The 26,270-nt window shown below is 50.6% G+C and overlaps 1 protein-coding gene across 1 annotated transcript in view; it reads right to left on the reverse strand.

Annotated features, from left to right (window-relative positions):
* Positions 1-26,270, reverse strand: part of NNT (nicotinamide nucleotide transhydrogenase) — a 120,058-nt gene that overhangs the window by 41,512 nt on the left and 52,276 nt on the right. Inside the window, exons 14-15 of the mRNA XM_088469433.1 lie at positions 11,349-11,544; positions 8,201-8,434 (exon numbers count right to left, since the gene is read on the reverse strand). Coding sequence (XP_088325559.1) covers positions 8,201-8,434; positions 11,349-11,544 — 430 coding nt within the window. The remainder of the gene's footprint in view (positions 1-8,200; positions 8,435-11,348; positions 11,545-26,270) is intronic.

The raw sequence follows: 26,270 nt of genomic DNA on the forward strand, positions 1-26,270 counted from the left end.
GAGCAAAGCCCATCTGCAGCACAGGTGCGACAGGGCGGGAGTCCTGTGGAACCCTATGGACTTCGTAGAAATAGAGATAACAAGGGTAAGTTCTTACCATATCTCATATTTTCTACTTCAGGGTCCATAGGGTATCCACAGGATACCTTGGGGATGTCCCAAAGCAGTATCCTTTAAGGGTGGGGACGCTCCTGTGCAGAAAGGAGAATCCGCCGCCCGAAGGAAGCATCCTGAGAGGCGAAGGTGTCAAACCTGTAATACCTCACGAAGGTATGGACAGAGGACCACGTAGCAGCCTTGCAGATCTGGACTGCAGAGGCACCACGTCGAGCTGCCCACGAAGGACCCACAGACCTAGTGGAATGAGCCTTCACAGAAGGAGGAACCGGCAGGCCTTCATGAAGATAAGCTTCAGAAATAGCCATACGGATCCAGGCCGCCAAAGTTTGCTTTGAAGCAGGCCAACCCTTTTTACGGAAGCCATAGAGGACAAACAAGGCGTCCGACTTCCTAAACGAAGAAGTGCGGTCAACATAAGTCCTTAAGGCCCGCACGACATCCAAAGAGGCCTCACCCACTGAAAGACCAGGTGGGTTAAAGGCCGGAACAACGATTTCCTCGTTAACATGAAACTGGGAAACAACTTTGGGAAGAACCTCGGGCCGAGTGCGGAGCACTGCCCTGTTCCCATGAAAAACCAAGAAAGGGGGTTTACAAGAAAGAGCCCCTAAATCAGAAACACGTCTGGCCGAAGCAATAGCCAGAAGGAAAACAGTCTTAGCTGTTAGCCATTTAAGATCCACTGAGTCCAGTGGTTCAAACGGCGGTCCCTGGAGAGCCCTCAGGACCACAGCCAAATCCCAAGGCGCCACAGGTGGAACAAAGGGCGGCTGAATGTGGAGAACACCTTGCATAAAGGTGCGCACATCCGGGATTGTAGCAATCCTACGGTGAAACCAGACAGATAGGGCCGAAACCTGTACCTTCAAAGAAGCAAGGCGAAGCCCATGATCTAGTCCCGCTTGTAGGAAGGTGAGTATCCGAGACAGACGAAACTCCCGTGGTGCATAACCTCTCGGTCGACACCACTGGAAGAACGTATGCCACACGCGATGGTATATCCTCGCGGAAGACGGCTTCCGAGCTCGTAACATGGTACGCACCACAGAGCTGGAAAACCCCCTGGACCTCAGCATGGCTGTCTCAACAGCCACGCCGTCAAAGACAGCCGAGGTAGGTCCGGGTGAAGACAAGGACCCTGTGAAAGAAGGTCCGGTCGTAGCGGCAAACGCAGAGGACTGTCCACGGACATACCCTGAAGGTCTGAGAACCAGTGCCGTCTGGGCCACACGGGAGCTATCAACAGGAGCATCCCTCCTTCCTGTTTGAATTTCCGGAATACCCGTGGAAGAAGGGAGACCGGAGGGAACAGGTATGCGAACCGGAACGTCCACCGGACGGACAGAGCATCCACCAGAGACGCCCCTTCGTCTCTTGTGCGAGACCCGTATACCGGCAACTTGTTTTTGTGCCGGGACGCCATGAGGTCGATCTCTGGAAGACCCCATCTGTCCACCAGCAGTTGAAAAACGTCCGGGTGCAGGGACCATTCCCCCGGATGAACGTCCTGGCGACTTAGAAAGTCCGCCTCCCAATTTAGCACTCCCGGGATGAAGACCGCTGATATGGCCGGAAGATTGCGCTCTGCCCATACCAGGATCCGAGAGACCTCCACGAGAGCCGCCTGACTTCGGGTTCCTCCTTGCCTGTTTACGTAGGCTACGGTGGTAGCGTTGTCCGACTGGACCTGTACCGGACGACCCTGGAGAACCCGATGTGCCTGCTGGAGAGCATTGAAGACCGCCCGGAGTTCCAAGATATTGATTGGAAGCTCCGCTTCTGTCGGCGTCCACCTGCCCTGGAACAAGTGTGGACCCGAAACTGCTCCCCAGCCCCGAAGACTGGCGTCCGTTGTCAACAGGACCCAATTTGGAACCCAGAACGGACGTCCCTTGCTGAGATGGGTCGGCTGTAACCACCAGGCAAGGGACAGGCGAACCTCCGGGGTGAGCACAATCGTCTGGGACTTCAGAGACTGAGGCAGCCCGTTCCACTTGGACAGGATCAGGTGCTGCAGAGGTCTGGAGTGAAACTGGGCATATTCCACCATGTCGAACACCGACACCATGGAGCCCAGTAACCTCATCGCCGAGTGTAGAGACACCCGGCGGCTGTGCAGACAACTGCGCACCCTCGACTGTAAAGCAGAGATCTTTTCCCCCGTCACGAAGATCCTTTGCTGTTCCGAGTCCAATAAGGCTCCGAGGTGCAGAATCCGCCGAGACGGGATTAGAGTGGACTTCTGCCAGTTGATTAGCCAGCCGTGCCGTTGCAGTAGCGCAATGGTCAGGTCCAAGTGGCGGAGAAGACGCTCTGGAGATCCTGCCACCAATAAAAGGTCGTCCAAGTACGGCAACATGCGGAATCCCTGGAGCCGCAGAGAAGCCGCCATGACCGCCATCACCTTGGTGAACACACGTGGTGCTGTCGCCAGGCCAAAAGGTAACGCCCAAAACTGGAAGTGGTCGCTGCGGATTGCAAACCTGAGGAACGGTTGATGGCGCAAAAGAATAGGGACATGCAGGTAAGCGTCCTGTATGTCCAATGACACCATATAGTCCCCAGGTTCCAGCGCCAGAATGATGGACCGTAGGGTCTCCATCCGAAACTTCGGTACCCGCAAAGACTTGTTGAGAGCTTTGAGGTTGAGAATCGGACGATACGACCCATTGGGTTTCTGTACCAAAAAAAGATTTGAATAGAAACCCTGGCCCCTCTGGGAGAATGGAACAGGCACTATAACTCCAGCCTGGAGCATAGTGTGCAATACCTTCCGCAGCTCCGTAGCCTTGTTCCGGTCTGATGGTAGACCCGTGGTGAAGAATCGAGCCGGGGGTCTGTGCCGGAAAGAGAGGGCGTACCCGTGGGAGACCACCTCGAGAACCCAAGTGTCTGTCGTAGTGACCGACCAACACTGGGCGAACTGCAGCAGGCGGCCTCCCACTTTGGGATCCCCCAAAGGGAGGCCCGGACCGTCAGGCCGCAGGCTTGTCATCTGGCTTAGGGGCCGGACGTCTGGTACTCCATGCCTGCTTCCGGGGCTTGGCCGATTTCTTAGGACCAGCCTGTCGAGGAAACAACTGTGGTTTGGGCCTGCCCTGGGCCCTATAAAACCGAAAGGACGATGGTCCAGAACCATAAGGAGCAGCGGCCGACGGGAGACAAGCCGATTTGGCTGCCGCCAGCGTGGCCACAATCTTGTCCAGATCCGGACCGAAGAGAACTTCTCCAGTAAATGGCAACGCCTCCAAACCCTTTTTGGAATCTGCGTCCACCTTCCAGGATCGCAGCCACAAGGTGCGACGAGCAGCCACCGCTGAGGAAATTCTAGACACCAGAGTACTAATGTCTAAGGCCGCCTCGTTGATATAAGTGGCCGAATCACGGAGATTACCAATCAACTCCGCCTGTTCGGCCGGACAGTCGGAATCAAAAGACGCCTCTAATGAATCCGCCCAGCGCTCCATCGCTCTGGCAACCCAGCAAATGGCCATAGCCGGCCGTGCTGCCCCCCCCCCCCCCCCGCAAGGGAATAAGCGGCATTCAGGCAGATCTCCACCTTGCGGTCCGTAGCATCCTTAAGGGAGGACATGAATGGCATCGGCAATGTGGCACTACGGACAAGATGGGTCACGTGAGAATCCACCTGTGGAGGGGATTCCCACTTTCCAAAATAATTATCCGCGAATGGATAAGCCACTGCCAGGCGCCTCTGCGGCTGGTATCTTTTGCCAGGCTGTTTCCACGCCTCCTCTAAATGGTCCACTAACTGACCCGAAAGAGGAAAGACTGTGGCATCGCCCTTCACATCTTTAAAAAAGGCATACTTGGATTTAGCCGCTGGGGGAACTTCGTCCTCAATCACCAAGGCTGTGCGGACTGCCCGAATAAGTCCAGGAATATATACCTTGGACTTAGCGTCAGCGTCCTTAGTATGGAGAGGTTCCTGATCGTAAGGATCTCCCCATCATCAGACGTCCCCTAGTCATCCTCATAAGGAGCCGACAGAGACGCCACCGGCCGTTTATGTGGCCGCATCACAGACTCCCCTTACAACACATCCGACAAGTGCTGTACAGAACTCGTCAGGAAGTTAACCCACGCCGGCTCCTGTAGAAACCAGGAGCGGGGAAATAGGGAGACTGTGGGGTACCACCAATTGTCGTGGGAAACCCTGCATGGGTGACGACACCACTGACTACTGGGACAAACCCATCGGCGGAAACGCGGGCTGCGGAGCTAACTGGCCCACTAAGGTTGTAAGCGCCTGAGCGAAACAAGCCCAGGGCGGCTCCTGTACCGATGCTGTAACCGTAATAGGCCGCGCCATAGACAAACACTGCCGGCAGAGGCCCTACGCGCTACCCTCCCCCTCCGCTAACGGTACTTTACACGTAGCACACTGTAGTCGGAGAGGAAAATCACTTTCAGACATGATGGCACCAAGTATGTGACCCCTCTCACCAATTATATATTAAATAGGCGAGAGACCACCCTGCAGCACCGCACCGCAAGGGCTTAGCAGAAAGGACAGGGACAGTAATAAAGCTGACAGTTAGAAGAAAAGTTACAGGCAGCAGCGCTAGCACAGTCACATACAATGCAAAGAAAATTAAATTCCTGCACTAACAGCGCTGATCACTCAACTACGCAGACACAGGGCCTGGTAGGACACAGCGCAGCATACACAGACCTGACCCAAATCGGACGAGAGGTATGCGGGGGGACCCAGACCACGATGCTTCCGTCCAGCGCTTCCAGCAGCGTTCACCATGCGTTGGAAAGATTGCCGCCGAGGAGCAGAGAGGAGGCTGGCCTGGGGGAGGAGCGCTGCTACAGGACCAGTCGGCAGTGTGCAGAGAGGGCTGTGTGCAGCGGGGGAGGCGCCGGCTGTGAGACAGGGAAGGCGCGCTCCCCTGGCATGCATTTAACCCCCGGGACGCCGCAGCGCTACCGCTCTGCTGCGGTCCGCTGTCCCAGGGGGTAGTGGAAGCGCAGGTTCAATACCTGGCTCCACGCTGCAGCCAGTCCCCAGGGAGCCCCCTGCCTGGGGACTCTGGACCATGTGTCAGCGGGGACCCACCGTGGGACCCCGCTGCTTACCTGCTGTCCCCCTTGAATCCGGCCATGGTCCGGAACATCTGGGGTCACCGCTAGCTGTGACCCCAGATGCTCACCAGCATCCCCGGATCGGTACCGGCGTTCTGGTACCTGCGGGGGTGTAGGGAAGACAGCATGGACGTCAGGACTGACTGTCCATGCTGTTCAACCAGAAGTGCAGCCACAGCTGCATGAAGAAAAAGCTTCAGGGGCTATTCTAGCCCCCACTCCAACAGGTGCACCCGACTCCGGCCGGGCACCAAACTAAACGGAGGAGCCTTGGCTCGGGGGCGGGGTATAGGAGGGGGACCCTAGTGCATCCTGGGAGGCTGAAAGCTTAACTCTATGGTGCCCGATGACTGACGTCACACCTATTCCCCAAGGTATCCTGTGGATACCCTATGGACCCTGAAGTAGAAAAATATGTATTACTTATATTTTTATGAGTTAACACAGAGCCATCTCATCTTGTGCTCTAGTGCCCTGGTTCTCAAACTCAGTCCTCAAGACCCCAAACAGTGCATGTTTTCCAGGTCTCCTCACAGAATCACAAGTGAAATAATTAGCTCCACCTGAGGATCTTTTAAAATGTGTCAGTAATGAATACACCTGTGCACCTGCTAGGTAACCTGTAAAAGGTGAACTGTTTGGGGTCCTGAGGACAGAGTTTGAGAACCACACGGTCAATGTGATAGGCAAAACCAGTGTCGGTGGCTGCCAATCCTAATATACGTGGACAAACACAAGCACAGCCCTGCCCATCATCACCAACCTGAACCCACGGATAACAGGTAAGCACAATTTTTTTATTTTAATAATTGTTGCTGAGTTTCTTTATGAGTAACATTTGGCCTAAGGGTTGCCATGAAAATAATGCTTATACTCTTGGTCGCCATGATTACCACAGCACTGGTCATGCCCAAAATCTAAATATGAATTCAACGTGCAACCATATTGTGGTCTAATCCCATAATACTGAGGGTGCAGCCTATCAACTCATTATGAACTATTGACATCACTGGAGTGATAGAGATATGCTGATCAGGCTAAAAGTGGCTCCAGCCCACAAAATGGCTGCTTCCACTCTGTGTAGCTACACATTAGGATGAAGAATAAGATTAGCTGTAGATGTAGAACAGGAAATTGATCAATACTGTGTCAAATGGAGGTAGTATAGCCATGCCACCTGATTGTAAGCACTTCAGGGAGAAGTGTTATTTAATATGGTTTGGCAGCGTTGCTGTGCTGACTAAGTTGTCCAAGTCCCCCCTGATTTGCAAGATGTGTATCTTTGATCTAACTGATTTTAATATTAGCCATTATCAAAACTTTATGCTAACAGAATAATTTGATTTCAGCCAAGAAAACGCAAGCCGGGCCAAAAATAATTTGCAAGACTCTGGAACAGCTTAGAAATGTTATTATAAAATTATTGTACAGAATTACATAAAGTGTGCAGCTATTTATACAGACTTAGATAGCATAGGGTTGCTGACCAGTCTTCATACGTCTTGACAAGAGCAGAAGCTCCACTGTATCTGGAATCAACAAAGATTCGAATAAAAAAAAAAAAAACATGGCAGGTTTGGCGGGAGATCTCCACAGCATGCTATAAGGGGAACGACGGAATGCCCTGCAAGTCTGCCGGCATGGTATATGGAGAACTAAAACTACTGTACAATAAATGTGCTGGGTTATGTTCTGAATGATCGAAGGACACACAGAGCCCTTCAGTGACTGCGTATGGGAGAATGCACTGTATGTTATATAGATATTTCAGTCAGGTACATCTGGCGCAAGAGAGCTGGAGAGCTTGATTAAATGATTTATAGGGCAGGTGGGGTGTTGCCCATAGCACCCAGATTCAGGCTATAATTTTATAAAAATTACTATATCAGGGGTAGGTAAACTGTGGCATTCCAGCTGCTGCATAACTACACATCCCAACATGTCCTAACAGCAACACTGTGGCAATGCATGCTGGGATGTGTAGTTACACAGCAGCCTGAGTGTCCGCAGGTTGCCTACACCAAATAAATGAAAGCTAGAACGATTGGTTGCTATAGGCAACATCTCCACTTGTCATCTGTAGAAAGTTTAATAAATCTCCCCCTTAAAATCATAGCCAAAAAAAAAAAAAAAAAAAAGGGAAGCACCCCTTTAACAGACCATGAGAAAATGGCAACAACCCTGTATCAGTCATTGATGTAAAGACATGGGGGCTATGCCGAAAACGGGCATGGAGTGGACACATCAAGCAAGTGGACAGGTATGTTGTACTCTCCTATACAATTTATACTGTACTGTGGGAGAGGTAAGCAAGAGAAGGGCGAGGAGGAAACAAAAAAATGTCTCCATGACTACAGCAATGCTTCTAGGACCTATAACATAAAGATGTTTATTCAAAAATGATCACATTAAAGAAATTTATATTTTGCCAGATTACAAGTGGACTTCCGAAAGCTGTGACGCTTCTGACAGTAAAAAAAAAAAAATGGAAATAATTATAGCAGATTAGAAGAGACAGACCTGAGAGCATGACAGGAAACACATGGCAGCATTTTGGGGAGCAATTCGCAGAATTACAAATACTATGTATAGAATTCCCGCCCGTGTCACATAGGGTTACTAGGCATGTGAAAATCTGGGTGGCAGGAGGAGCAGAGCCAGTGCCGTGTATGGCGCCAGAACACCAAATCTACCTCGCTCACCGAGGGAAGACGCTCGGAGAGCCGCAGCAGAAAGTAAAACACATGGAGGAGAAAATTGCTCCCAGACCTCCTTATATACAACACCTGGAGCTACACGCATTGCATCCAGTTGTCTATTTGGAATAAGACTCATAAATCGCTATTTATCCCTGTTTGTTTTAAGCAAAATAACTTGGCACTAAGGATATGGAAGGGTGGGAGGGATGAACGGTAAACTAGGAATTTACTTCCACGCAGAAATATTATATCTTATTTAGCATATCACTCACCCTGTAGTTTCCCGTAGGCGATGAGGGAGCCGCTGAAAGTGACGCCGCCAATGTAGGTGCCCAGGTAAGCCACGATCTTGGTGAGGTTGGCTGCGGGGTCAGTAGCGAAGTGCGGGTACTCAATCATGTATTCAGCCACGCAGGTGAGGACAGCTGCCAGACCCACCAGGCTGTGGAAAGCAGCCACAAGCTGAGGTAGGTCGGAGATCTGGATACGTTTGGCAATGGTGAGACCTGGAAGCAGACAAAAAAAAGGAATGCATTAATCATTACAGACTGTGATTCTAAAACAAGGAGGACATTACGTAAGAAAACAAGTTACTTTTACTGTAGGAAAAGTCTGGATGAATTGCACCGTTCTGCCTAAAACGACATTTCCACACCAGCTTTGCAATGTGTGTTGGAGTATTCTCTCTCCTTCCACAAACTGAAGATGAAAGTAAATTATGGGCTCTAGAGATATAAGCGACTGCCACCACAGCTGGGATAAAATACGCCAATGTCGCAGACGCTGGGGAATGTACCGAGACGCCCAATTGCGGCTTTGCATACAAATGCCACATGTAAACTGCATAGTTGATGATCCCTGTTTTTATGGTGGGCATACAGCGTATTTGCCCTGCAAAGAGACTTTGGGGGATAGAGATAGAAAGATTATCTCTCTCCAAGATTTGATAGATAGAAGTGGAGTGTGATAAAGTACCAACCAATCAGCTCTTATCACGTTACAGGCTGTGTTTGAAAAACGAGTTAGGAGCTGATTGGTTGGTACTTTCTCTGTTCTATTGCTCTCCAAGCTTTGATACATCTCCCCCTATATTTCTGAAAACACATCTTTGGTCACAGTATGTGGGTCTTGTGCTTTTATACTTCGGATACATTTGGACAGTTTCCAGTTGCACTCACTTTTGTAGGTGCATGTCTACCAGTGTAATAAAAGGCTCCAAAGCACACTAATAGGACACCTGTAATAAAGACCACTCCAAAGCCCCCGTGTACACATGAGACATGAATGAGGTAAACTATGCTATATTTTAAGTGAATGTGGTTGTCTTAATGAGGCTAAGGTAAATGTGACCCATTTTGGAGCTTCCACAAACCCAGAAACCTAGGCACAGATAGATGTCACGGGGTGTTTCCAAAGACTGAAGTGAGTGTGTCACTTAAAACGAGCACGACGGACATCTTTTTTTCGTTTCACTTCAGGAATAGCTCTGTATTACCAAAAGATAAAACTTCCAAACAGTATGTAAATTATACTAATTAATAGGATGGGTACTTCATAGAGAGAATCAGTCAGCATTACCAAAAAATACATGTAAAAAAAGTAAATAAAACATATAGGCAGTTGTTATGCACTGTCGAAGACCAGGTTTATTACTGCCACCCGCAGGCATAAAAAGGTACTACATCTCATCAGCTATAGATCACTTTTAAGTGAGGATACACCATCATTCACCTGTCACCTACACACACTGGGGAGGGAGCCAACTCTGGGAGCTGAACCTGTTTATGAAATGCAGGCCATCATCAAGTTCTCCAGATGGGACCCCATTAATCACGAGAACGTTCCAGGCTAAAAAATGTATCCTTTTTATCCAAAAACATAAGGTCAACAATTGGCTATTCTACGATATAATGTAAATGCAATGGTTAAAGAGCCCATCTTCCAACTCAAACTCCCAGGTTTCTCGTTTTGCCCATATAATACAAGACTTATACTAGTATACAACAAATTTCATTTGATGTTGCTAAAGGGACATAAGTTTTAGGGGTCTAGATATTAAGCAGTGTTATGAGACAGAGTGAAAAGTGATAAGTCTGTGATAAGGTGCCAGCCAATCAGCTCCCAACTGTCATCTCACAGGCTGTGTTTGAAAAATGACAGTTGGGAGCTGATTGGCTGGCACCTTATCACTTTCTTATTACTTTTCACTCTGTCTCCTAACACTGCTTAGTAAATAGACCCCTTAATGACTTCTACTACAGAGAATACACTCAGGCCTCTATTCAATTAGCAGCAGTGCAGTGCACGCATCAGCCACAAGGTAACCCCCCCCCCAAAAAAAAATCGCACCCCTATGGGCCTGCAAAATAAAAATGTGCCATTTAAGAGCTAAGTCAGGGTGCTGTCGCCAGTGTTCCAACACTGTTACAGCAGCTCATCATAGGTGTCTCTCGCAATCAGCCCCTAAGTACATAGACCCCCGTAGTGTGAGGGTGTTGCAAAGAGGAAGAGACTGGATCTGCGTTTGCAGTTACAGATAGCGAAAGATGGATTCCAGCAGCCAAACAGCTGCGCACACAAATACTTATTACACAACCTGCGTGCTCGGCATTCTGGATTATTGGCTGTTTGAAGATAAAAGGCTTGTTCAGGGATCATGCCATCAAAAGGCACAACATTCCTACTCTGTACCCAACAACAAGTCAGCAACATGCCTTGGAGGAAGGGAGGCGTGCTGCAATCGTTTGGAAAAGTTTGTTCCTTCTAAAATAACTCTCCTTCACTTCAAAGGAGCCAACCTAGACGGGGCAGACAATGAAATAATAGGGATAAGAGGGGAGAAGTTTGATTGTGTGCGGCAGCACGAAGCCTGACAGCAGCTCAGATCCTTGAGTGAACCATTTATGTCAACCTGTCAGGATGAATAATTTGGTTTCTGCCATATAAGAAATACTTGTCTGTACACAATGCTGCCCATTAATGTACTACTTTATTTTTTTAACATATGGTATAGGTCTTCTCCATTAATTTGCGGTTATATATTCCATAATATATCTACTAGACGACTAATTCACTAGGAACCAGTGAGATCTGACAGTGGTGCGACTTCACAGCGACAGGTTACATCCTGTGGCTCTCCGTTGTTGAGAAACTACAAGTCACAGCATGCCCTGACACAGTTTTAGCATTCTCTAATAGTAAAACTGTGATATGGCATGCTGGGAGTTGTAGTTTAACAACAGCTAGCGAGCCACAGGTTGGCCAGGCCCTGTTATAGCTCACCAATGCCTTTATTGCCTGCTAGAATTAGATGTGTTTTTTCTATATCAATGCCACATTGGACAGATGATTGCATTTTAAAGATGCCCGCAGTGTTCTAGAATGCAAACACAGCAAATACTGAAAAACAATGACACTTACCAATTGTGCCACCGAGTGCCATGGCTCCTGACATCTGCGCCAGCAACTCCGGACTTGGCTTGAGGGCGCCCAAGGTGGCGGCTATCCCTCCAGCTACTCCCATCATGCCCAGTGTGTTACCGAGACGTGCAGTGCCTTGTGTGGACAGGCCGGCCAGGGCACCAACACAGCACAGACCGGAGCCCAGGTATATCATCTGAAAGACAGCAGAGAGATCTTCAGCTGCCTCACCATAGCGGGTCATAGAATAGGGATTTTACCCTGGTTACATGTGACACTAAGCTAAAAGCCTATAAGACAGTGTGATGGGAAATATACATTAATACACACAGGTGACGCTGTATGACAAATGCATTTGTGACCTTCTCAACAGCTTGTGTTACACTGCGCACACAATGGAGCAACGGGCATTCGCTCCGACATGTAAGGAATGCCCGTGAACAGTGATTGTGCGTCCACACTGGACAACTGTAATGATCGCTGGAACGATCACCGTTATAGTCATTCATTAATAATGAAGTGGCCGCTAGCCATATCGCTAGGTGACCGTCGATAGGGAATCGGTATGGAATCCCGGCTGCCGCATGGCCGGCAGTTCGATTCCCAGCAGCGGCAGCCCGACAGATCAGCAAAGCCTGGCAGCGGAAGCCCGACAGTGCTGGAAACCCCGATCATCCCTAAGGTAAGTATAACCTAACCTAACCCTCTTAGGGGTGCCTAACACTAACCTCCCCCCAAGTGCCTAACCCTAATCCCCCCTCAAAGTGCCTAAACCTAACCTCCCCCCGGGGGTGAATAACCCTAACCCCCCCTTCCCCTAGCCTAACCCTCCCGGGGGGGTGCCTAACTCTAAACCCCCCCGGGTGCCCTAAACCTAACCCTCCCCCCCGCGGCTATCTGCTCGCGGCGCCCAGCATCCCTTCAATCCGGGATGCTGGGCGACGGTCTCCCGGCGTCAGGTAAATGACAGGCGTCTAGATATAGACGCCGGTCATTTATCCCACGCCGGGATAAAGCAGCCGGGAAGCCGGCTGTCGCTATTAAGGCAGCCGGTTTCCCGACTGCATACCGTCGATAGCGACCGCGAGAGCGTGCAATCGCCGGTACGCACTGAGTGATAAAGGAGATATGTCGTTACGAAGCAGCATAATGGCCTGACATTGCTCCAGTGAGTACCCGGCTTTATAGTGCTTTATTGTCGGGCATTTTAAGCTCTGAAAGGCTGTCTAAACTGTTTATTATCCCCAAGTGTCTGTGCAAAGGAAGAAATACTCCCTATAGTCACAGCACTCACAATAGATCTTTAATAAATTCCTCATACTTTCACTTTTTTTGTCTCGTTTCCCTCTAAAGAACGATCGCACCTAAAACAAGAATCAATAAATATTGCTGACCAGAGATTATTTGTGCTCATAGACAAAGATCGTTCCCCAGAACTCTCAGACTTCTTGTCTACGCAACAGCACTCAGACCAGGGTACTCTCAGGGTATTACATAGACCAACAGAAGAAGCTAGCAGAAATAAAACCCCAAGAGGGCATGCTGCGTTTGTGCACCCAAATAGCCAACTGTGCGGATTTCTGTTTGCCAGGTGTGAGCAGAAATAATGGGCATCCGTGGCACTTGTGCCCATCAGCGTAAGCAATTGCTTCCGGTCACTTTAGACAGAAGCTGTGGCAACTTTTAACAATTCTATTACCCCCCGTTAGAAGCTGATTGGTTGGGACTCTCTCTCCTAAAATTTGATAAATCTCCCGATAAGAGGACTTTTGGGTACTTACCGTTGAATCCTGTTCTCCGAGTCAGGCTGGGGGACACTGGACCATGGGTTGTAGGTGGGAAGGTGTGGATTTGGCACTAACACTGAAATCTATAACTCCTCCCCTTTGCAACCCCTGACTTCAGTACAACTTCAAAGTGCCTGGTAAAGGAGAAGCAATACTCAGTGACACTGTCACACCAAAAAATAAAAATTGATGGTCAAATATGACTCAAATCATAACTCCTACTCAATACAGCTGAGCATGAGGGAGGGAACACAGTGTCCCCTAGCCTGACTCAGAGAAAAGGATTCAACAGTAAGTACCCAAAAATCCTCTTTTCTCTTTCGTCTGGGCTGTGGGACACTGGACCATAGGGATGTTCAAAAGCCGCCCCCAGGGGAGGGAACGCTCAGGCTGCCTGACCGGAGAACTGTATGACCCGAGAGGGTGCCGCCACAGGAAAGAACCTGAACGCTGAAAAATGAGCTAACATGCGGGCAGGAGACCAGAGAACAGTACAACGGACTGTGCTGCTGGTCTTTGGTCGCACTGCCCCTCAGAAAACATACGCCCTAGCAAAGGGTTCTGACACCCGGTCTGGTGGCGGTCGCCCTGCTCCAGAAGAGGCATGAGTGATGCCCAAGTGGATCCAATACGCACAGGTCTGCTGAGTAGCTGGTCAACCCTCTAATGCGCTACAAAAGAAACCGCAGAGAACAGTGTGGCGTACAGCCCAGCTAGCAAAGCCATCTCACCCTAATCACAGAAAGTCGCCAAAGGACAAAAGATCAGAAAGACATCCTCCTGTTGGAAGAAAGGCCGAAACAAGAGTCGGCTTGTGTAAAAGAATTGTACAAAGCACCGAATCATCCTCATGGAAGAGGAGAAAAAACGTAGCTTAGGAATGCCAACACGAAACCATGCCAACTGAAGGCAATAGCCATAAGGAAGACCAGCTCAGAAGCAACTAACAGAAGATGAACTGAACACCCATGCCATCTGTGTGAAAGCCAACAGGACCAAAGCCAGAGTCCACGGCCCCACCTGCGGATGAAACAGGGTCTGAATACGCAGCATACCTAGTAACAAGGAATTGGACCTTCGGAAGAAAGGCCAAACGTCGCCCCAAACAAAGTGACTGGGCCAAAGCCAGTATAATCACAAAAAGAAGCTGTCAACTGGCCTCCAAACCCCCGCGAAGGAAGGCCAAGGAATGTGAGAAGTGAAAACTTGTAATCCACCCCTACCAAAAACAGTTTCCCAATTCAGAGGAAACGAGAGATATAAGCTTTCCAACCCATGGTCACCAAGGGCCAGGACTGGTGAAGTGGGAGACCCAATCCAGGACTTGTACCGACTGCCTGAGAATGGCTCCACAACATGACAGTGGAGCCAGCCTGGAGCCTCCAGGATTACTCATATACGGGAAGGTTTTACACGCCTGGAGAACCGTAGGTAAGAGTGAGGACATCAGAAAAGACTTGCTAGCCAAAACCTGCACGGAACAGTCAAGGCATTCTCTGAACCAGCAGATACCCTGTTCACAGACAACCCTGTGAAGTCTTGAAGACGTGCCGAAAGGTCCTAAGAGCCTCTCGCTGAAGACCTAACCAAACGAACGCCAGAGAGACCCCTGCATAGCGAGATCACTTCCCTCAGAGGAAGTCCACTGTCCCCTATCACATTACAGGCATTATTACCGCTAAGAGTGTCAGCGCTCTAGGGTCCCCCGGATGACTTACATTTGCCACTGTGCAGTTGTTTGACCACCTGCAAACCTGTCGGCCCCCAAGAGAGGCAGAAAAATGTCCCAGTGCTCGAGCCGTTGTGGACGGCTACACAACGGCCCTAGAGTCATAAAGGCAACGTCACGGCCCCATAGTCCAGGAGACTTATGTCCATGGGTGCCACAAACCTATCCAGGAGGGACCCAGGAACGGACCTAGAGGAAAATACCAGAAAACAGTACCTGAAAGAGTGACGAGTGTGGTCGGACCGCACCAGCAACCTAGACTAGAGGGATGCCGAGCAACCCTTACAAGGCTGGAGACGTACCCAGTGGAACTCCCGCGAGTGACCCATGTCCAATGAATGGTCGCTAAGTGGAGAGTCTCATGCCCAAAAAGCAAATGCTCTGCAAGAGCGACGGACAAGGCACCCACAGAACGGATGAGACCAAGGTCAGTAAGGGTCGTGCACTGGCACCCCCAAGTGACAAAACCCTGCTGGAGAGAAATGTTCGAAGACCACTTTCAGAGCTGAAGGCGCCAACAAGAAAACAGGGGAGGCCCTGCAATGTCGTGAAACCAGTGACCTAGGAAGGTTCGTAACTGACGCCCGAGTATCCGTCACAAACTGAAATCCAAAAAGAGCCTAGTTGTGATACCTTCAATGCAATATGCGTGGTATCACCGCCCGTAGTCTGAAGCAAACCCCAAGGAACCTGGGCTCCACTGAACGTTAGGGCCCAGCCTGGACTGGGCAGATTCATTGACTAGATCATTGACTGAGGAAGAAAGACGACCTGCACAAAACGGTGAGGGTATGCGTTCGATACACATAGCGGGTATGAGTTGGCCTGCATGCTGTGGGCTCTGAATGGAACTGCCCACTCCGTGGAGCTCGAGGCACGACGATCCAAGGTTGGCCGGAAATAAAACGTCCAGCAATCGAACCAGAAAGGAACTAGAAAACTAGTTTCTGTGCCTGCGGCAGGACTGGAACAAAAACACCGGTCGAGGGGATAGGAACGATGGCTCGGTCAATGCCCCCAGGTTGCACCTGGGGAAGAGCGACGTTGAGAAATCAAAAGCACTGCCTTGGCAGCGGACCCCGAGGTTCATGGTGGCACCTTAGCCATGATGCCTAGCACCCAGATGCCTCGAGATGTCACTCAATGGTTGCTGAACTCACCACTTGTACCTGTACTGGGTATAAAAGATACCTCATGAGGCACAAGGCTACCATGGAACCCTGACTCCAAAGTGGTGATGGTACCAGAAAATCCTGTGGCAGACAAAAAAAAGAGTGGCGTACTCTTGGAAAAAACAGACCCCTCTGGAGGAGACCGCTGCCGGAAGAAAAATATTTTTCTGAACCTGTGGGGAACATGGCAACCAGTACTGGCACAGAAAGAACGTTCCCACTAAAACAGACAATATTGTAAGAAACATTCTGGTATAAGTGCCAAAAAGGGCCCTTCGAGCTATCTGTCTTGCATGGCTTCCCACACAGAGTCTCTAGACAAGTGATATTTGGAGTGTGTGAGAAAACCAAAATACCACAGGGAGAACATACAAACTCCACACAGCCAGGACCAAAGTGGGACCCGAACACACGGCCCCGGCACTGTGAGGCAGGAATGCCAACCACTACACCATCTGTGCTGCCCCGCGGAAATTGCCCCCCAACCGGTAGGGAATCCCAGAGCAAACTATTGTAAATTCTTTGGACAAGTTCGTCAGCCGAAGTGACCATAGTAGACACCAATTATGTCAAGGCTCGCCAAGCCAGAGTCATGTCCCCCGAACGTATGAGAATAGACAGGAGACAACCCTCCAAGGGTTAGCTAGTATATCCCTAAAAAAATTTGCATGCATTGAGCGAAAAGTCTGTCGCAGCAAGAACAATGAGATGTGCTTCCACCTGGGTACCTAAGCAAATGTGCAAGGAAATGTACAAGGAATGACGACCTCGTAATCTGGCGTCTCCTAGGCCTCCCTGATGAGACTGGAGAGAGAATCGCTGATGGTGAAGTAGTTACTTCCTGTCGCCCACACTTGGGAAGCCATATTCTCTAAAAAGTGGCGCACAGCAGCAATTAGTCAAAGAGGACAGTGGGTCCTCACCCTTCGAGACTTGCCGAGGTTTCGGAAATTCCTACATATGCAGAACTGCTTATGAAGCCCTGGAGGGAGGAAGACGCCTCTCCCAGGACAATCTCCACCTGTGCCTCGCACAGCAGAACCCGCCAAAGTCTGTGCCTGAAGCAGAATCTACTTTGCCAGGATAACCACGGACCTGCTGAGAGCCGGAGCCTATACTTGCCCCACCATGGCGAACTTCGCACCTCAGATGCCTGCGCGTCACCGGGCCCTATGCAGCATGAGGCCTACTAGCAATAATCCTGCCAACCAACTCCTGATAATTAGGGTTTTGGCGGGAAGATAACCCAACACTGTGGTGAGGCAGCAATGCTAACCCTTACACCGTCTGTGCCGCACCTTGTAACACAGGACAGTCGTCTGATTTACACAGTGCACATTAGCATGTGACCTAATACATAGGCAGCTAATACAGTGTGACATGGGCAGTCAATATGACATAGTAACACAAGACACGTAAATTTAGTGACAGTGTACATCATAGGCCCTATAAGTATAGTGTACATATAGAGGCCCCATAGTATAGTGTGTATATATAAACATAAATAAAGCAATGTAAATATAGTCATAGTGGGGTTCTGGCCCTTTGCGGACTTTAATTCGTCCGTCATTTGAGCCCCCTCTTCCTGCGTTACCTTGCCGCAGCAGGCAACCCAGAAAAACAATAAAGACTTTACAAATAAATATGTCACATGCGGCAATGAATACTGCAAAAACTTCCAAACAGGCATAGAAAAGAATTAACAGGGAAAGGAGCTTGAGATTTCTCTGTCCGCCCTCCATGCTGGCCAGGCTTGTCCCACTGTAAAGACAGGAACAACCCATGCAGCTTCCTGGAGTTTCCATTCTGCCGCTGGAGAGCGGGGGGAACCAGCAGTCCATGGCTCCTCCCCACGCTATACTGAGCAAGCCCTAAGGCTTCTCCCCTCAAGTGCTACTCCCCTCAGTGGTGAAAGCACTTGGACTGACCCGCATTTACCTAGAGCACCTGGTATTCCCAGGTGGTCTCTCATCCAAGTACTAACCAGGCCCAACACTGCATAGCTTCCAAGATCAGCATGTCCAGTGTGGTGTTGCTGTAGGTCTGTAGTCGGCGCTCTCCCCACAGGAGCCGCCAAGAAACCCGGCAAGATGGCGCCCGCCATCCAGGACCACGCTGACTGCCTGAACCTCTACCAGGTAACAGCAGCACGCTATCCCCGGGCCCAGACGGTCTCTTCAGAGACCGGAATGTGTGGAATGGGGGAAGCGCTCAGCGCCATCCTCCCCTTAGATGCGGCTCTCCCTACCGCTTTACACTCCTGCTGTGTGCTGCTATAAGCACTGCACAGTACCTATAATAAAAAAATAAACATAACATTACAAATAAAGGAAAAAATCCTAAGCTAAACCACGGCTGCAGAGCAGCGTGCCTCTCTCCACAGGCACAAAAACTACACTGAAGTCAGGGGTTGCAGAGGGGAGGAGTTATAGATTTCAGTGTTAGTGCCAAATCCACACCTTCCCACCTACAACCCATGGTCCAGTGTCCCCCACCCCAGACGAAAGAGAAAATAGATTTTGTATAATCAAATTGTAGCACTGATTGAAAAGAGCCTTCCCAGACCGGTAATAATCCAATAAAATAGGCATACAATGGAATTTGGCTCCATTAAGGCCCCCATACATCAGAGATTGCAAATTGCACGATTGCTGCAATCAATCGATTGTGTATAAAAATCTTTCCCTTTTCGAAACGATTGCAGAATTGCCACAATCGATTGAAAAGGGGAAAGATTTTTATACACAATCGATTGCAAATTGCACGATTGCTGCAATCAATCTCTGATATATGGGGGCCTTTATCCATTAAGAACATGTTGAATTGCATGATTAATCAATGACAATACCATCACCTTATAAGGTTCAGCTGAGGAGGTCACAAGCCTGTTTAATGCTGGCCATACACTAGCGCGATTTTGGGCCGATTGGCCGATTTTAGACACGTCGTACCATGAATTGTGTCAAAATCGTGTAGTATTTAGGTAGGATACGATCCGCTCGCTCTTGCCGCTCTTACAACGTATCGTATGATCAGATGTGCAGACCATATTTTCTACTTCAGGGTCCATAGGGGGTCCACAGGGTTGACCTTGGGGTATAGCTGGATCTGGATCCATGGGCACCACGCAGTAAAAGCTTTAGCTGTTACCTGGATGCACTTGGGTCCGCCCTCCTCTATACCCCGCCCCCGGCCACAGCACCTCAGTTTGAGTTGGTGCCCGGCCGGAGTCGGGTCACCTGCGCAGGGGGGCTGCAGGAGCAGCCCCAAAAGCTTTCTATTTTTATTTAAAAAAAAAAAAAGAGCCTGTTAGATTTTTATTTTAAAACAGAGGCTCTAGTGTGGCAGCGACGGGCTGTCTATGCAGACGCCCACGCTGCCGCTCTCCTTCCCCGCTGGCGCCGCGACGCCAGTACTGCACTGGGGATCGCGGCGGGAGGCCAGAGTCCGTACTAGCCGGACTCTGGGTTCCTCCCTGGACTGCTTGCGGAGTCGCCGGGGACAAGGTAAGCCGCGAGTCGCCGATTAGCGGCGGCTCACGGGTTTTGCCTGCAAATGCAGTCCTTTGCCCCCGGTCCTAGGGGACAGACCGGGGGCCGCTAGCGGTGGCGGCGGGCTCCCCCTCTGAGGAGGAATAACCCGTGGGACCACTAGACCACCAGGGATATATGGCAAGCGGGATGCCGGCAAGCCCTGGGGTTAATATGCTAGCCAGGGGAGGAAGCCTTCCCTGTTTAGCGGCTCCTCCCCTCAGCTCAGCGCGCCTTTCAGCACGGAGTCTGGCGTCGCTGAGCTGCAGATTACTCGGGCCACTCCTCCTCTGAGGTCTCCAGCGGCCATTTTCTCACAGTGGCAGCGCAGATCTTCAGGGAGCACGCGGACCGGTCCGCCTGTGTACCTCTCCCCTGATTAAGGACAGCGTACACAGCACTATAGCCCTCCCAGACACTGAATCTGGGAGGTTGATTGTAGTGTAAAGGTGCAGTGAGTATATCTTCCTGCATGGTATGTGACTTTTGCTAGTGCTGCCTGTCTGTGCTTATTTTCCGCTTACTGTCAGCTTATACCTATCCCTTTACTTCTCCTACAAGCCCTACAGGTGTGTGGGGGAGGGGCGTTTCTACTGACCTCACTTATATAGATCACGTATTTGTGAGGTCCGTCACATACAGTTGTGTGCTACACAGTGCCGTATTGTGGGCTGTTGTTTAGCACACCGGTGAGTGCGTTTTCTTCTGCCCTGTTGCCAGATATATTTTTTGACTATATAATATATTCTGTCATGTCAGACGAGGAGGTTGAGCGCTCAGTGGCTCCGGTGTTGGCCTCCTGCGGACGCTGTTCTGCAGGAGTAGATAGGGAGGATTTGTCACAGGATGGCCTGTGTAGTCGATGCCAGGTGGCTCCTGGCCCATCCAGACCTTCTCTGGCGCAGGAACCACCGTGGGCGATGTTTTCTCAAGTGCTGGTGTCTATTGCGGACCGTCTGTCGGTCCCGACTGCTCTCCCTACTAGGGCGTTGCCCCAGCCGACCATCCCCCATTCCCCGGGTGTCCCGCAGTTATTGCGGAGTCCTCCTGGGTCTCAGTCGGTGGGTCCCTATGCGGGGTTGCCTATGTATATACAGGCTTCCCCTGTGCCGCAGCAGCCTGTGGTACCTTTTCAGGCCCCTATGGTGACTCCTCCACCCTGGGTGGATGTGCTCTCCAACTCCGTGCAAAATTTGGCGGCCGCTTCCTCGGCTTTTCAGTCAATGTTGCAGACTGACATGCCTTCTAGGATTTCAAAACGCCCACTCATGACACGGGCTGCTCAGGTATCGGACTCAGAGGGTTCCTCAGATGATGGGGAGGTCCCTGATGACACTGACTCGGACGCCTCGGTCCAGGAAATGGATACCAAGTCGTCCATTAATGTGCGAGCACTAGTTAGGGCGGTGCGAGCTATTCTTCTTATAGAGGATGAGGCACCGGTTCCTAAGTCGAAGTTTCCTAGTTTAAAAAAAACTAAGGTGGCTTCTGCGGTGTTTCCCCTGTCGGATCAGTTGACGGATCATATGGCGGTAGCTTGGCAGGCGCCCAGTAAGAGATTCCTTCCTCAGAAGCGGTTGGCTTCTAATTACCCCTTCCCTGAGGCACATTGTAAAAAATGGGAAACTCCACCGGCGGTGGATTCCCATGTCACCCGTTTAACTCGGGGCGCCACCTTACCATTACCGTCGATATCCTCGCTGAAGGATCCCACGGACAGGAAAGTTGAGACTTGCTTAAAGTCTATTTACTCCCTCTCCGGGGCGGTGGCCCGACCGTCCATGGCCATCTCCTGGGTGGCCAAGGCCATTGAGGGGTGGGCCAATGCATTGGAAGATACCTTCCCGGATGACGCTCCGGATGTCCAGCGGGCGTTGTTGGGACAAATGAGGGACGCTGCTTCTTACATTGGAGAAGCTTCTTTAGATGCTAGTCTGCTGACCTCGCGGGTATCGGCTGCAGCGGTGTCTGCCCGCCGATCCTTATGGTTGCGGTCCTGGAGAGGGGACTCTGATTCAAAGAAAGGTCTGGAGGCCTTACCTTTCAATGGGGAATTACTAGTTGGTCCGGACTTGGACAAAATAGTGGACACCCTGGCTAAATCCAAGTCGGCCTTCCTCCATTCGGCGGCACTGCCTGCTAAGGTTCGGAGTTCGGCTTTTCGTTCCTTTCGGGTTCAGGGTAAGGCGAAAGGTCAGTCCTTCCCGAGACAGTCTGCGAGTAAGACGGCCTCTAAACCCAAGAAGCAAGCCTGGAGTGCTCGGCGCCCTTCTTCCAAGCAGGAAGATAAACCTGCGGCCTGATGGGACGGGCCTCCCTCTGGGGGACCTCAGAGTGGGAGGCCGACTTCTTCTATTTGCCCAGTGCTGGCACAATACCACCACGGATGCCTGGGTTCGAGAAGTGGTCTCCCAGGGGTACGCCCTGTCTTTTCGGCACAGACCACCCCACCAGTTTTTCTGCACAAGTCCTTCTCAGGACAAGACCAAGGCGTTACAGGTTCAGGAGGCTATAGAGTCCTTGCTGAAAGCAGGGGTCATTGTTCCCGTTCCTCTATCACAACGAGGGACGGGGTATTATTCGTCTCTGTTTCTGGTGCAGAAACCCAATGGTTCTCATCGCCCTATCCTCAACTTGAAGTCTCTGAACAAATTCCTCAGAGTTCCCAAGTTCAGGATGGAAACGTTACGTTCCATCATTCTGGCGATGGAACCGGGGGATTACATGGTGTCCCTGGACATCCAGGACGCCTACCTCCATGTTCCGATAGCATCTTCACACCAGCGGTATCTGAGGTTCGCTATCCTTCAACACCACTATCAGTTCCGGGCGCTACCCTTAGGTCTCTCCCCGGCACCGAGGGTGTTCACGAAGATTATGGCGGTCATGGCCGCACATCTTCAGAACCAGAATGTACGGCTGCAGCCGTACCTGGACGACCTCCTGTTGCTGGCGAGCTCCCCGGAGGTACTGCTTCAACATCTCCACCTGACGATCGCTTGCCTGCAAGCACACGGGTGGTTGATAAATTGGAAAAAGTCCTCCCTGATTCCATCACAGCGGATGGTTCATTTGGGAGCCCTGCTGGATTCGTGTCAGCAAAGGATCTTCCTGACTCCGGAGAAGGTCGCCTCCCTACAGCTGCGGATACGCAGTTGCCTGAGCCGTTGCCGCCTGTCGGTCCATTCGGCTATGAGAGTTCTGGGGTCCATGGTGTCGACATTCGACATGGTGGAATTTGCCCAGTTCCATTCCCGGCCCCTGCAGGGGCTGATTCTATCAGAATGGAACGGGTTACCTCACCGGATCCGCTCTCAGGTGCTGGTGTTGTCTCCGGAAGTTCGGCTATCTTTGGCTTGGTGGCTTCAGACAGCTCATCTGGTCGAGGGGCGCCCATTTTGGATCCCGGACTGGGTCCTGCTCACGACGGATGCCAGTCTCCGTGGTTGGGGGGCAGTGACCGGCTCTTTGTCGCTTCAGGGTCGTTGGTCAGCGGAAGAAGCACTTCTCCCCATCAACATCCTGGAACTGCGGGCAGTATACAGGGCCCTGCAGTCGTCCGGCCCCGCTCTTCACGGAAGGGCGGTACAGGTGCAGTCCGACAACGCCACCACGGTGGCGTATATCAACCACCAAGGCGGAACTCGCAGTCAGGCAGCGATGTCGGAGGTGTCTCGTATCCTGACTTGGGCGGAGGGTCACATTCCAGCGATCTCGGCGGTCTTCATCCCCGGAGTCCTCAATTGGGAGGCGGACTTCCTCAGCCGTCACGACGTGCATCCCAGGGAATGGTCGCTTCACCCAGAGGTGTTTCAGCTACTCGTGGACAGGTGGGGACTGCCGGAGCTGGACTTGATGGCCTCCCGTCACAATCACAAGTTGCCCGTTTACGGGTCAAGGACAAGAGACGCAGACGCAAGTCTGGTGGACGCGCTGTCGGTGAAATGGACGTTTCACCTGGCGTATCTGTTTCCTCCGATATCCCTGCTTCCTCGGGTTCTGCGGAAATTCAAGCAGGACGGCGGCATGCTGGTAGCTCCGGCGTGGCCCAGACGTCCTTGGTACTCCGATCTCAGGAGCCTCTCCATCGACGCTCCGTACCTTCTTCCTCAGCGTCGGGACCTGTTGTCTCAGGGGTCCTGCCTTTACCCGGATCTGGGTCGGCTGTCTTTGACGGCGTGGCTCTTGAGACAGCCGTCTTGAGGTCTCGGGGCTTCTCCAGTTCGGTTATTGGTACCATGCTCAGGGCACGCAAGCCTGCTTCAGCACGAATTTATCACAGAGTGTGGCACACTTACTTTCAGTGGTGTGAGTCCAGACATTATGATCCTCAGGTGTTCCGAGTTTCTAGGATCTTGGAATTTCTTCAGTCAGGATTGGATCTCGGCTTACGCCTTGCATCTCTGAAGGTTCATGTGTCCGCCTTGTCCGTGTGGTTTCAACGGCGGATTGCAATACTACCAGACGTTCACACCTTTTTCCAAGGTGTTCTCAGGATCCAGCCTCCCTTTGTGCCTCCTGTGGCTCCTTGGGACTTGGCGGTGGTGCTACGGGTCCTGCAGGGTCCTCCGTTTGAGCCTCTTGAGGCGGTGGAGCTCAAGTGGCTGACATTTAAGACGGTTTTTCTCCTGGCAATTGCTTCGGCCAGGAGGATGTCTGAATTGGGGGCGCTTTCCTGTCGCCCTCCTTTCCTGATTTTTCACCAGGACAGAGCTCCGCACTCGTCCTGAGTTTTTGCCCAAAGTGGTCTCGAAGTTCCATATTAATCAGGAACTTGTTGTGCCAGCTTTTCAGTCCCCTGATCTTTCAGCTGGTGAGACTTCCTTAGATGTGGTCCGGGCGCTTAGAATTTATGTAGACCGGACGGCTTCGGTTAGGAAGTCTGATTCCTTGTTTATCCTCTTTGGTTTTCACAAGAGGGGTTGGCCTGCCAACAAACAAACGTTAGCCCGTTGGCTTCGTTCCGTTATTTGTGAGGCTTATGCACAGGAGGGTTTACCTGTGCCAGCCTCTGTTAAGGCTCATTCCACTCGTTCTGTGGGTCCCTCTTGGGCTGCTAGACGTGGCGCTTCTGCTGTTCAGCTGTGTAAGGCGGCCACTTGGTCTTCAATTCAAACGTTTTTGAGGTTCTATGCGTTTGACACCTTTGCCTCTCAGGATGCATCCTTTGGGCGCCGGGTACTCCTTTCAGCACAGGAGCGTCCCCGCCCTTAGTTGTACTGCTTTGGGACATCCCCAAGGTCAACCCTGTGGACCCCCTATGGACCCTGAAGTAGAAAACAAGAGATATGGTAAGAACTTACCTTTGTTATCTCTGTTTCTACAAAGTCCATAGGGTCCACAGGGCGCCCGCCCTGACGCACCTGGCTTCAAATGGGCTGTGTGGCTGGTCACCGGTTTTCCGTCTCCCATTTCTGTGAGTTTGGTTTCTTGTGTGTTCCAGTCTTCCTTCTCTCTGTTTAGTCTCCTCCTCCGGCCTTGGCTGCTTACCAACTGAGGTGCTGTGGCCGGGAGCGGGGTATAGAGGAGGACGGACCCAAGTGCATCCTGGGAGCAGCTAAAGCTTTAACTGCGTGGTGCCCATTGATCCAGATCCAGCTATACCCCAAGGTCAACCCTGTGGACCCTATGGACTTCGTAGAAACAGAGATAACAAAGGTAAGTTCTTACCATATCTCTTGTTATCTATCGTAATCGTATGCAGATCGTGTGTGAAAAAAAAGCACCAAATCGTGCGGTCGGGATGCCAGGGAGCTGCCGAGGAGTTCAAGGGAAAACGTACGATGAATCGCATCGTACTAGTGTGTGGCCAGCATAACAGCGCCATGAGCTAGATACATTTTCCATATTGCTAAAATAAGTCCAAACCAATTGATTTCAATCTGATCATATTGGTCTAGGTCTAGGATGAGGCTACACGTGAAATCATTTAAACAAAACAAAGAAGAATAAAAAACCTGACATCTGTGAATGACATTTGCACCGATTTAATAAGCATTGCCAACTACAAAATATGTATAGAAGAGAAATGTAAAGTTAATTATACAATTGTACTACACTCTTAAAGGTAGAACCTAATACAGATTGAGTCTCCCATATCCAAAATGTTTGGGACTATTTTGGATATCACAATATTCCGTATTTTGGAATATGTGCATACCATAATGAGATATCCTGGGAATGGGACCCAAACCTAAACACAGAATGCATTTATGTGTCATATACACCTTATATACACAACCTGCAGGTCATTTTATACAATATTTTCAATAATTTTGTGCCTTAAACAAAGTTTGTGTACATTGAACCATCAGAAAGCAAAGGTGTCACCATCTCACTCATGCTAAAAATATTCCGTATTTCGGAATATTTGGATATGGGAGACTCCTGTATAGCAATTATACTTCTAAAGTGAAACGTCCAATTAAATCCTTGTCTTCATTCTATTTAGCATTATTTTACAGCTGTTCAGTAGGGAAGCCATTCCCGGGATCGGCGGCATCCCGGGATTTAGGACAAAAGAGGCGGGATTTCAATCCTGAGACTGGTGCCTCCAATCCCGTGATTTTCGGGATAAAAGTGTACAGCTTGGCGCAGCTAGTTCTGTCGGCTCAGACACTTCCCCAGGCCTCCTATGACTGAGCGGATGCAGCCGCACATACGCCCGCCCTCATTGGAGACTGTGCGCTGTGGGTGGCCGGCAT

Source organism: Taudactylus pleione, unplaced genomic scaffold (assembly GCF_031769625.1).
Source record: "Taudactylus pleione unplaced genomic scaffold, aTauple2 ptg000092l, whole genome shotgun sequence".
In the NCBI taxonomy this organism is placed as follows: domain Eukaryota; kingdom Metazoa; phylum Chordata; class Amphibia; order Anura; family Myobatrachidae; genus Taudactylus; species Taudactylus pleione.